General features: G+C 35.5%; 1 protein-coding gene across 2 annotated transcripts in view; it reads left to right on the top strand.

Moving 5' to 3' along the window:
- Positions 1-11201, top strand: part of TRPC1 (transient receptor potential cation channel, subfamily C, member 1) — an 81841-nt gene extending 70640 nt beyond the window's left edge. For both annotated transcript variants that reach the window (XM_011958079.1, XM_011958078.1), the window contains 4 exons: positions 6926-7101; positions 8560-8761; positions 9017-9211; positions 10575-11201. In XM_011958079.1, the coding sequence (XP_011813469.1) occupies positions 6926-7101; positions 8560-8761; positions 9017-9211; positions 10575-10802 (801 nt within the window). In that variant the 3' untranslated portion in view covers positions 10803-11201. The remainder of the gene's footprint in view (positions 1-6925; positions 7102-8559; positions 8762-9016; positions 9212-10574) is intronic.
- Positions 11202-12213: the final 1012 nt, after the last annotated feature.

Below are 12213 nucleotides of genomic sequence, written 5' to 3'. Positions count from 1 at the left end.
GGACAACTTCAGGCAGCCTAATATTAATACTAATGTAACTGGAATCCCTGAAAAAATGAGAGACCAAAAAAATTTTTGAAAAAATAATAGCAGACATTTTCCAAATTTGAAGAAAACTACAAACCCACAGATCCAAGAAGTTCAATAAACCTCCAAACGCAAGAAACATGAGGAAAATCACACCAAGGGACATCATATTCAGTATATCACTGCTGAAAATCAGTGATAAAGAAAAAATCTTCAAAGCAAACAGAATAACAGGTCATTATATACAGAAAAAGAAAGGTAAGGATGACAGTAGATTTCTTGTCAGAAACAATGCAAGCAAGAAGGCAGTGGAGTGACATTTGTAAGGCACTGAAAGAAAAAAAAACAACTGTCAACCTGGAATTCTCTACCTCACAAAGTATCATTCAAAAATGAAGGTAAAATGTAGACTTTTCCAGACACACAAAAGCTAAAAGAATACATCACTGGAGACCAGCACTACAAGGAACATTAATAGAAGTCCTTCAGGTGGAAGGACTACAATAACATAGGGGAATATGGATCTAAACAGAAGAATGAACAAAATACAAATATACCCAAAGGGAACAGTAACTACAAAGCTAAATAAATAGGCATTTTTTTGTTGTTTCTTCTCTTGCTTTTATGAAGGATGCCAGCTAATCCACTTCAGCAGATACAAGAAACATGATTGGGCATAAATCAGTAATGCTTTATATTTTAAAGAAAAAAAGACATGAAGATAGAATCTGTACATAATTGTGGTAACAGCAGTAATAACAGCAGACATTTATTGAGCCCTTACTATGTGCCAGATACTGTTCTAAAGTCTTTATTCACATTTATTACCTCATTTAATCCTCACAACCATTCTAAGAGGCAGACTCTTTTATTTCCATTTTACAGAGGAAGAATCTGAGGCATAGAGACATTAAGTAACTTGCGCAAGGTCACATGGTTGGTAAGTAGCAGAACTGGGATTCCAGCCTAGGTGGTTTGGCTCCAGAGCCAGTGGTCTTAATCACTATACTAAATCACCCCGCAGGTTGTATAATATTACAGAATAATATGATTCCCTCATTAACTCTTATTGTATAGTAACTTCTGTGGGCAGGCTTTAATACTTTACAGATTTTTAAAAAATTATTCAAGTCACATGTTTCAAATGAATTAAACAACCTTTTACACTGACAGTTGGATAATTTAGACAGAACAACCCATGACCACACAGCACTCTACCCTTTTTTCCTTATTTCCTTATTTCCTTTTTTCCTTACCTGGTCCCAGGGTGGGGCCCTCTCAGGTCCCACACGCTTCCTGTCTTTATTCTTGTAGCTTAGTACAAAAGATGTGTTTATTAACAGTTCCTCCTGCTCCAAGACTCTGCTGCGTGGGTCCCTGATTCTTACCCATCTGTAGCACATACTGTTGGAAAAATGGCGCACATAGACTTACTCAAAACAGGGTTGCCACAAACAACACAGTATCTGTGGAGCACCACAAAGTGAAGGGTAATAAAATGAGGTATGCTTATATTTTGAGGGCAGTTAGTGGTACTAAGTAGTGAGAGGGTTCTAACTGAATCTGACATTTAAAGTGTAGGGTGGAGTGGGTTGAGGAGGATAGAAGAGAAAGAGGCAAGGCCTTCAGAGAAAGCAACCCTTCAAGGAGTTTTACTCCTGCTGTCCAAGGGACTGTCAAATCCAAAATCAATCCAGAGAAAGCTAAGGTTTATTATGATTGTCATATTTGATAAGACCCAGACATCAAGTCGAGTGGACCTGTTTGCCCTTCCTCTTTCTTTCTTCCCCTTCCCACTGTAAAACATCACCACCTTTTCTTTGGTGCTATGCTAACAAGTCCTTACAAAAGAAACAAGTCTCCCACTTCAGCTTGTTTTTGACCTCATGCTTTCAGGCCTCACATCTAGAGAAACTAAGTGGAAAAAATATTGGTTTTTTTTTTGGAGGGGAATATGTTATTTGGGAATTTTCTCAAATATTAATCCCTTTTCTTCCCTAAAGTTCCTCCCCTTCCTACTCCATTTAGGATAGGAGGTGCATTTCTTTCCCAGAGGTTGAAATGTTTCCTAGGGAAATCTGCCACATCATGTGATTCTAGACAGTTTAAAGGCAGCACTTACATTGTTTAGGTTTCTCTGAGGAGGAGCCCCAAAGCAGAAGTCTCTGGCAAGGATTAGTTCTGGAGTGGTGGTGATGAGCAAATCAGACCAAAGGAGGGGAGCTCTTGAGGGTCTATGCATGCATTCCTAGGCCTCAACATTTGTGGTACTTGAAAGTGCTTGTATCTAAATGTCTTGCTTTTCTGTTTGGTCTGATTATTAGAACTACTATTACAAATGAATGAACATCCCCTTGGATTCTGACAGGTTGGTTCAAAATCTTGCTCCATCACTTACTGTTTATAGTGTCTGTGAGCCTCAGTTTCTTAATCCGTTGTTGTGAGGATTAAATGGGTCAGTGTATATAAGATGCATACCAGAGTACTTGACACATGGTGGGCTTTATATAAATGTTTAGGTCCATTTTGTCCATTCCTTTTATAGTTAGTTAACTATGGCAGACCTGAAAAATAATACAGGAAAACTTAGAAAGCTTAGTACTTGAGACATGAGTGTGTGTTTTATTTCTAGTGAATTGTTTGGTTTTACTGGATAATTACCAGGTTTTATTTAGTAGCCTGTATAATATAAGTGGCATGTTGGTGCTGCTTCTAATGAGTAAAGAGCTATTTCAGGTGTTTTGCATTTTTGGTGTATATTATAGTTAGAGAAACTGAGGAGTCATGTAGTCCAGGGGTTCCCAAACTGGTGGGGCTGCAGAATCACCTGGGCAGCATGTTCAACCTAGATTCTTAAGTCCTACCCTCAGAGATACTGGTTAAATTGATTGGGTTAAAGCTGGAAAATTACATGCAGATGCAGCATTTGACTGTATCCCTTGTATAGATCAGGAAACTAAGGCCCAGCTCACACAGTGTTAGAACCAGGACTTGGTGATAATTAGCTAAGTTAATTAAGAAACTAGGAAAATGTTAAGAATCATTCAACATTTTAATTAATGCACCGGGCTCTGGAACTTACTAAGACATGGTGCCTGCTCTTAAAGACTGCTAGAGGAGACAAACATAACATAAATACTAGTATGAAGTCAAAAAGACTGTTTTAGCAATAACAGTTACTTTGGAATCATGACTGAGGAAGTAGCTGGAGAGAGTCAGGAAGGCTCGCTCCTTAGAGGAGGTGGCATTTGATCTGAGCCTTGAAGGGATGAGAAGCCTGCCTGGCAAAGGACAAAGAGGGAGATAACATGCAGAAGTGTGGAGTCATAAAGCACAGTGTGCTTGGAGAAGACAGCCTATCCTTTATAGTTGGACTGTGGATTGGAGTTGGGGAAATGAGGCTAAAAAAGACAGGCTGGGCTGAACACTGAAGAGACTGAAGGTCTCTTTGCCAGGAATTTTAATACCACATGTGCAAAGGAGGTTTTTGAGCCTGGGTGGCTTGCTTAGATAGAACTTTTGGACAGACAATTACGGCTTTATTCTGGAGGGAGATTTGGAAAGACAATGACCAGAAGTTGTCATTATTATTGCTTTCTTTTGTTAGCAACTTTTGTAATTTAATGAGCCTAATGATAGCAACCTTTCCCTTATCAGGGATTTAGGTTGTTTTTGTTGTTCTGCATAGTACTCGTGTGTATGAGGCTTTTTGCCTCTTATTTCTAAGGATAAGTCTCCAAAAATAGTATTAACAGATCAAAATATGTGATCCACGTGACACCTCAGTATTTTTATTTTTTTATAGTAGAGTGTGTTAATTTTCTGCAACACAAGCAGTATAAAAATAGTTTCACTACATTAATAGCATTTGGTGCTTTTTTTAAGTTATGCTAATTTAGTGGTTTGCTTTAAATTCCCTTTCTCTGATTAGCAAGGGTTTTTTCCTCTGTGTGTACTAGTATTAACTCCTATGTAAATTCAGTATTAATATTTTAATTACCTTTCTCTTTCCATTTCACAAGTTTTCATATTTCTCAAGTTAAACTGCCAAATAGTTTTTAAAAATATTTGAGAAAGCATTAGTATTACTTTTACAAATACATAAACCTTATAATCTCTTGGTATAAAATAAATTTACTGTTTTTAATATTTGCCTTTCACATGAATATTTGGTTAGTATCTTCAAGCCAGTATTCACCTAAGTGACATCCACTGTTCTACTTTTAGTTCTTCTTGTATAAGAACCAATATCATGCTATTAAACAACAAGTCAGGCCGGGCATGGTGGAACACACTTCTAATTGCAGCACTTTGGGAGGCTGAGGCAGGAGGATAGCTTGAGGCCAGGAGTTCAAGACCAGCCTGGGCAAAATAGCAAGACCTTCTCTACAAAAAAATTTTAAAAATTAGCTGGGCATGGTGGTATGCACCTAGTTTCTCATGAGGCTTGAGTAGGGAGGACTGCTCAAGCCTAGGAGGTCAAGGCTATAGTGAGTTGTGATTGCACCACCATACTCCAGCCTGGGCAACAGAGTAAAACTCTGTCTCTTAAAAATTTCTTTTTAAATTTAAAATTTAAGCAAGTCATGAAGTTTGTGGTGTTCTCATTCAGAATTTTACCTTGATATTGAACTCGGATTACATTTATTTAAAACTTACGTTAAATTAAAGCTACTTTGACTACATGTTTTAAAATTAAAATTATATCATACATGGCCACTACTGGAAAACCCGATTTACCTGTAAGCTTACAGTGTCCAGACTTTCCTCAAGGTGATCTTTTCTGTAGTTATCAAAAGCAGTTACTGTATTCTTACTGTCATAAGGGATTGAGTTCTCTACTGAGATGGTATAGCTTTATTCTAAGCAACCACAATCTGAATGGATGCTTTTCTTTCTCAAGGTGATCCAATAAAGCTGTCATTAATTAAGAGGAAAATGCATTTCTTCTCCTTCTTACATATTTTGAGTTTTCTGATTCTAAGTGTCCCCCGCTTCTTGTGTCAGAATTTTATAAGGGGGCCAAGTAAGGGAAGCATAGCCCTTGAAAAGTACCGCATGGTCTAGTCAAAAGCACAAGTCAGGCATATTGGATCTCTCCACTATGGCAGAGTCTGGGTTACTAGCTTGTGGCGGGCCTAAGAATTTAAACTCACCTCTTCTACTTAAGTAGCTGGTCCACTTTAGTGGGCTGGAAGCATCTGGCCAATTGCCTGTGGCTACCATTTTGTATCACTGAGAGCGGGGATGTGCTATGCTGGCAGATTTGGGCCAATTAGGAATTTTATTTGAAGTTTGATGTAATTAATTATATAAATTTGACCTGTTAAATTTGAGGAAGGGTTGTTTCAAAACACTAATTTTTGTATATTAAAAATAATGAGGCCAGGCATGGTGGCTCACACCTGTAATCCCAACACTTTGGGAAGCTGAGGTGGGCAGACCACTTAAGGCCAGGCATTCCAGACCATTCTGGCCAACATAGTGAAACCCCATCTCTACTAAAAATACAAAAACTTAGCCGGCCGTGGTGGTAGGCATCTGTAATCCCAGCTACTTGGGAGGCTGAGGCAGGAGAATCGCTTGAACCCGGGAGGCAGAGGTTTGTAGTAAGTCGAGATCGCGCCACTGCATTCAAGCCTGGGCAACAGAGTCTCTGTTTTAAAAAAAAAAAAGTCTGCCTTCTATACCCTTAGCTATATATACTTCCATAAACATGGTTAACAATTTCTTGTGTGAACTTCCAGAAATTTCCTATGCATATTAAATCATATCTATATTAAAATATGTATCTTGTCTATCCTTTAACAAAATAGAAATGGGAGCCGTTCCACATATACATACAGTTTTATACCCTGCTTTTTGGACTTACTGTCTTATAGCCATCTTTGTATGCTAGCACATGTAGTGTTCTTCATTCTTTTTAAAAACAATGTTGAGTAATGTTACAGCTCTTTTAGAATTTGTCTGGCAGGCTTTCCGGTTTTTGCGGGAAAGTCCCCCCCAAAAAAATATTTAAAAATAAAAACTAAAAACAATATTGAGGATTTTCTAAAATTTTTTTGCTACCTCTAACAATGTTGCAGTGTAAATCCTTGTATATACATGCATCTTTGTGTACTTCTATCGGTTAAATTTCTAGGGATAGAATTTCTGGGTCAAAAAAGTACTATCACATTATTCCCCAAATTTATATGCCAATTTAAAAACTAAGAATTTATGAAAAGTACCTAATCTAAATTTTGAAGGAGAATGAAATTAGGATTAAAGCTTCCATATGCACTATACATGTCTAAACTACAAAATATACTCACTACTAATACTGGACACCCTCATTTGGCTTGCACACATAGTATTTTCTTAAAATGGACCCAAAGTGAAAGAAAGTCTGTCACCTCAGCAAAAGAAATTAGGGCAGTCCCGTAGGAGGAAATGCTGATTTTAGGAATTGGTTTAGAATTGGTTTCAAAAATCAGGTGAAATACTTTGCCCCATAATGATTTTATATTTGTAAAATTTAAGAAGCTATGTAAATATAAGCATTTATTTCTCTTTAAGTTTGATCAGGGTATTTTCCTTTTATCCCTTGCAAATTCAGCCTTTTCTTAAATCTCCATATCTCTGCCTCTATCTCCATAGCAATAATGTCCTCTGAAAACCTGATCCAGGTTCAAGAACGTGCCACCTAACAATGATAGTGTTGGTATGCTTAAAATGACTTTTTGTTAGGCAGCTGGATTTTCAATGTTTTTAAAATGCTGGTCTGTCTCAACCAGATGCAATAGAAGGGGTGGCCTGTGGATTATGTGTTTGTCTTCCTTTTGTTGCTGGGTCATTTATATTTAATATTTTGTTTTTCTGATAATCTTAATGAATACTTGTGTAATATATTCCACAGATTTCAATGGGACAGATGTTACAAGATTTTGGAAAATTTCTTGGGATGTTTCTTCTTGTTTTGTTTTCTTTCACAATTGGACTGACACAACTGTATGATAAAGGATATACTTCAAAGGAGCAGAAAGACTGTGTAGGCATCTTCTGTGAACAGCAAAGCAATGATACCTTCCATTCGTGAGTGTCTTTTAAATGTTTTAGTAAATATATTTGTCTTTTAACCATCTTCTATATGAATTAGTATCTATAGAAACGGAACTTCAAATTTTCTTTAAGAAGTTCCTTATTAATGTTCATAAACTTTAATAAATACTTATTTTTCATGAGTCACTATAGTCATCTTTACATACAGAATCTTAAACAGTGGGTCCAGGTTATTACCTTGTCTTCCCTACTGCAGTCTATCTTAACAGAGGAATTATTGGCATCTTGTGTGTTCTTAGCATTTTGAGCAATTCTTTGTCAGTCCCATATATTGCAAGATGTTCAGCATCTCTGTCCTTCAGGTATTAAATGTCAGTAGCAACTCTCAGTCATTGTTACAGCCAGAAACACTCACAGCTTCAACACTTTTTAAGAGGTCATTAGAATTGAGAATCATTAGAACTTCATGAACATTTTTTTCTCTAATGTATCATAAGGATTTGAACACCCTGCTTTGAGTAAACAAAATACCTCCCCTCATTTTTAAATAAAACAATGGAGAGAAAGGGTGTGGAAGGACACATTTGTCATGTTCCTATTATGTGTCAACTATTCTTTAGTTATTTTGTGTGTCATCTTATGTAAAGAATAAGATTAATGAGTGTCAGTGTAGCATTTACTATATACCAGACAATGCTCTAAGTGCTGAGCAAATGAAGCATTAGTAAACAAAACTACCCTGATGAAGCTTAACATTCTAGGGAGGTGATACAGGCAATAAAAAGAGGAGTAAAATACTTACTATGTTACACAGTGGTCGGGGCTACAAAGACAAATAAAGCATGAGCTAAAGAGCATCTGTGTGTCAGAGTTCAGTTTTAGCTAAAGAGCTAGGGAGTGCCCCAGAAGAGATAACATTCATGTGAGGATCTAAAGCTGGTAAAGGAGCAAGCCATGAAGAAGATTTCTGGGGGAAGAGCATTTACAGAGAGAGAGAACAGCAAAGGCCAGTGTCCAGAGGTAGGAGCATGACTGGCATGTTCAAGAAAATGCCAGGCAGGCAGTGTGGATGCAATGTGTTGAATTGGAGGGGGAGTTGTAGGAAATGAAGTCAGAAAGGTAATGGGGATCATGTAGGACCTTTTTGCCCTTGTAAGGATTTTGAGTTATTGAAATTGAGTTATTTGAAGGTTTTGCGCAGAGGTGTGACAAAATCTAATTAGATATTAACAAATCATATAGGCTGCCTTGTTGTGAACAGACAGAAAGGCAGCAAGGGGTTAAACAGTTATGAATAATTTATCTTCTTAGGGCCTGTCTCTTTGTTTAAAGTAAGACATATCTGTACTGTGGAAATCAACATCATTTTTAAATAAAGAATTGTTCATGGATTATCAATGTTTTATTTAAATAATTTTGATATAAACAAATTATTCGTTTTTGCTAATTTCTTTAATTGCCTTTTAAACAGAAATGCAATTGTCTTTACAGGTTCATTGGCACCTGCTTTGCTTTGTTCTGGTATATTTTCTCCTTAGCGCATGTGGCAATCTTTGTCACAAGATTTAGCTATGGAGAAGAACTGCAGTCCTTTGTGGGAGCTGTCATTGTTGGTACATACAATGTGGTGGTTGTGATTGTGCTTACCAAACTGCTGGTGGCAATGCTTCATAAAAGTTTTCAGTTGATAGCAGTAAGTTCATTCTTTTAAAAACTTTATATTCTCCTCAGACCATACTAAGTGCATACAATAGATAAGAGAGCCAAAGATTGTAAGAATTGAAAAATAGTATTTTTAAATTAACTATAGATTTTTAAAATGTAAGTACTGTATAATAATTGCAGATGTTGAACAAAATTTTTTCTACAAGGTGTGGAAATATCCCCCATATTTGTGTGTGTACTCATATTCTACTTTGCTTTGCTTTTTAATTTGCCTTTTATATAGAATCATGAAGACAAAGAATGGAAGTTTGCTCGAGCGAAGTTATGGCTTAGCTACTTTGATGATAAATGTACATTACCTCCACCTTTCAACATCATTCCTTCACCAAAGACTATCTGCTATATGATTAGTAGCCTCAGTAAGTGGATTTGCTCTCATACATCAAAAGGCAAGGTCAAACGGCAAAACAGTTTAAAGGTAAGAAATTAGAAGCTTGAATGGCAACATAAAAGTTTTAACAATTCCTAATCTCAGATATTTCTTAAAGCATAAGTATGCAAGTTCCCTAAGGGCTGTGACTGTCTGACTTTTTTCACTGCTATATTCCCTAATGTATGGCATTGCATCCAACATAAAGTAAGGATTCAATAAATACTATTGAGAATGAGAGGGCTGGGCACGGTAGCTCACCCTTGTAATCCCAGCACTTTGGGAGGCTGAGGCAAGCACATCACTTGAGGTCAGGAGTTCGAGACCAGCCTGGCCAACATGGTGAAACCCCCGTCTCTACTAAAAACACAAAAATTAGCTGGGTGTGGTGGTGCATGCCTGTTGTCCCAGCTACTCAAGAGGCTGAGACAGTAGGATCGCTTGAACCCAGGAGGTGGAGGTTGCAGTGAGCCAGGATCACGCTACTGCACTCCAGCCTGGGTGACAGAGTGAGACCCCACCTCAAAACAAATATATATGTGTGTGTGTGTGTGTGTGTATATACACATACATATAATTATTAAGAATGAGAGACAGTACTGAGATTTTTTTTTACTTTTCAGATTCCTCCAATATATAAAATTTCATCTCATAGTTTTAAAACATGGGAAATATTCGAAATACCTATTCTGTCAGTGTAGCTAAAGAATGACTACTAGAATCAGCTCATATTTTTCTGGTTCTTCTTGAAAGCCATTCAATACATCAATAATTCAATATATGTTACTATAAACCAGGGGTTGGGACATTTTTTCTGTAAAGGTCCAGATAGTAAATAGTTTACACTTTTCAGGCTGAGACAAAATCAGAGATATTGTGTAAGCAGTGATACAAGAAGAGAGAAAACAAATTTTCACAAAACTTTTATGGATAAAATTCAAAATATAACAATAACAGTAATAATTTTTTTTAAATACAGGTCTACTAGTGAAAAGAATGGAATTCCTTTTGGGAGGGGATAAATTTTCCCTTAACTAGAGTTTAAAATTAATGTTATTATCAATTGATGATAAATGTTCATCTGTAAAATCTATTCTTAGCTCACAGGCTGTAAAGTCAGGATATGGACCATATTTGGCCTGTGGGTTGTAGTTTGCCAATCCCTGCTATAAACTAAGGATTCCTAAGACTAATTTTTTTCAATCAAGATAAGCATAAAATTAAATGCATTAAACTAATATGCAGGCTATATTTGTTTTAAACAAGTGTTGAATATTATACCATGTAGTAGCAATACTGTAGTCTAATAAAGCATTTAAAGATGTGTTTGTGTCTGTGAATATATTTTTGAACTCCACCTCATTTAAATATTATTTCTGCATATCCTTAGTATCATATTGTTGTTTTGAAGGAATGGAGAAATTTAAAACAGAAGAGAGATGAAAACTATCAAAAAGTGATGTGCTGCCTAGTGCATCGTTACTTGACTTCCATGAGACAGAAGATGCAAAGTACAGATCAAGCAACTGTGGAAAATCTAAATGAACTGCGTCAAGATCTGTCAAAATTCCGAAATGAAATAAGAGATCTACTTGGCTTTCGGACTTCTAAATATGCTATGTTTTATCCAAGAAATTAGCCATTTTCTAAATCATGAAGAGAATAATTTTCAATAACAGATCCAAAAGACTATATTACATAACTTGGAATGAAATTAATGAGATATATATTGAAATAATTATGTAAAAGCCATTCTTTAAAATATTTATAGCATAAATATATGTTATGTAAAGTATGTATATTGAATTAGTTTTTTAAAACCTTCTGTTAGTGGCTTTTTGCAGAAGCAAAACAGATTAAGTAGATAGATTTGTTAGCATGCTGCTTGGTTTTCTCACTTAGTGCTTTAAAATGTTTTCTTTTTATGTTTTAGAGGGGCAGTTATAAAATGAAGATCAGCAAATGTGGGCTGATCTCCTTCATAGGATACACTTGAAATATAGAAGTTACATTTTAAATATCTGTTTTAGGAGTTCACGTATAGTTCAGTATTAAGTTTAGGAGTATAATTTTATCTAAAATAATAGTCTTTTTTTTCTTTTGTATTTTGTTATAATCTTAAGCAACAAAGAAAAAACCCTAATATTTGAATCTGTTTATGTCTTTCAATTTAAATTCACTTCAGTTTTTGTTATTGTAATTTATTTACCTTTACATGGTTATAATCACTTTATATTTTTAACGTTTTTTTCACTTAATATTTTATATATACGTTTCCATGTATTGATGTAGTTAGTCCACATATTTAAATTTTTATAGAATTATATAGTTTTTGAAAAATATAGTCAGTAGGTGTTTTATTTTTTAGCTAGAGCATTCATTTATGTTTATAAGTTTGCATAGCTACTTGTCAACATTTGGTTGGTTTTAATTTTTTCGTATCATAATAGTCCTATTTTTTTTTAAGTTGGAGTGAATGTTTATAGTTTTAAGATAGGAGACACTTTATCACATGTAGTCACAACCTGTTTTGTTTTTGTAAAACATAGGAAGTCTGTTTAATGGAATGATTTGTTTTATATTTGGACTAAGGTTCTTGAGCTTATCTCCCAAGGTACTTTCCAGAATTTAACATAGCTTCTATAAAAGTGACTTCATACTTATTTGTGGATCATTCTTGCTGCTTAAGATGAAAATAATTGGTTTTTTAAAATTAGAGAATAAAATATATATTTAAATTTTTTGTGTGTTCACATAAAGGAATGTAGCTAAAATGTTTTCATAGGCTATTATATATTCTCGCAGCATTTCCAGTTAAGAGGGTATTAGGTATATAATTCTCTTCTTAACTGAATGTCAGATGGTCTTACACCACAGGGTGCAGGTAACTCTTGGTCTGTAAGCACCACCGATCCAGGGATCATTGTCTAAATAGGTTAGTATTGTGTTTCATCTGGCTTTTGCATTTTTATTGTTTAATTTCTAAATTTTAAGTGTTCCCTCTTTGGGGCAAATTCTTATAAAAATGTTTCCTGTAAAGTTATATATTT

This window comes from Colobus angolensis, unplaced genomic scaffold, assembly GCF_000951035.1.
Source record: "Colobus angolensis palliatus isolate OR3802 unplaced genomic scaffold, Cang.pa_1.0 Scaffold46, whole genome shotgun sequence".
Classification (NCBI taxonomy): domain Eukaryota; kingdom Metazoa; phylum Chordata; class Mammalia; order Primates; family Cercopithecidae; genus Colobus; species Colobus angolensis.
Note: the sequence above shows the minus strand (reverse complement) of the source record. Positions and strands in the feature narration are given on the sequence as shown.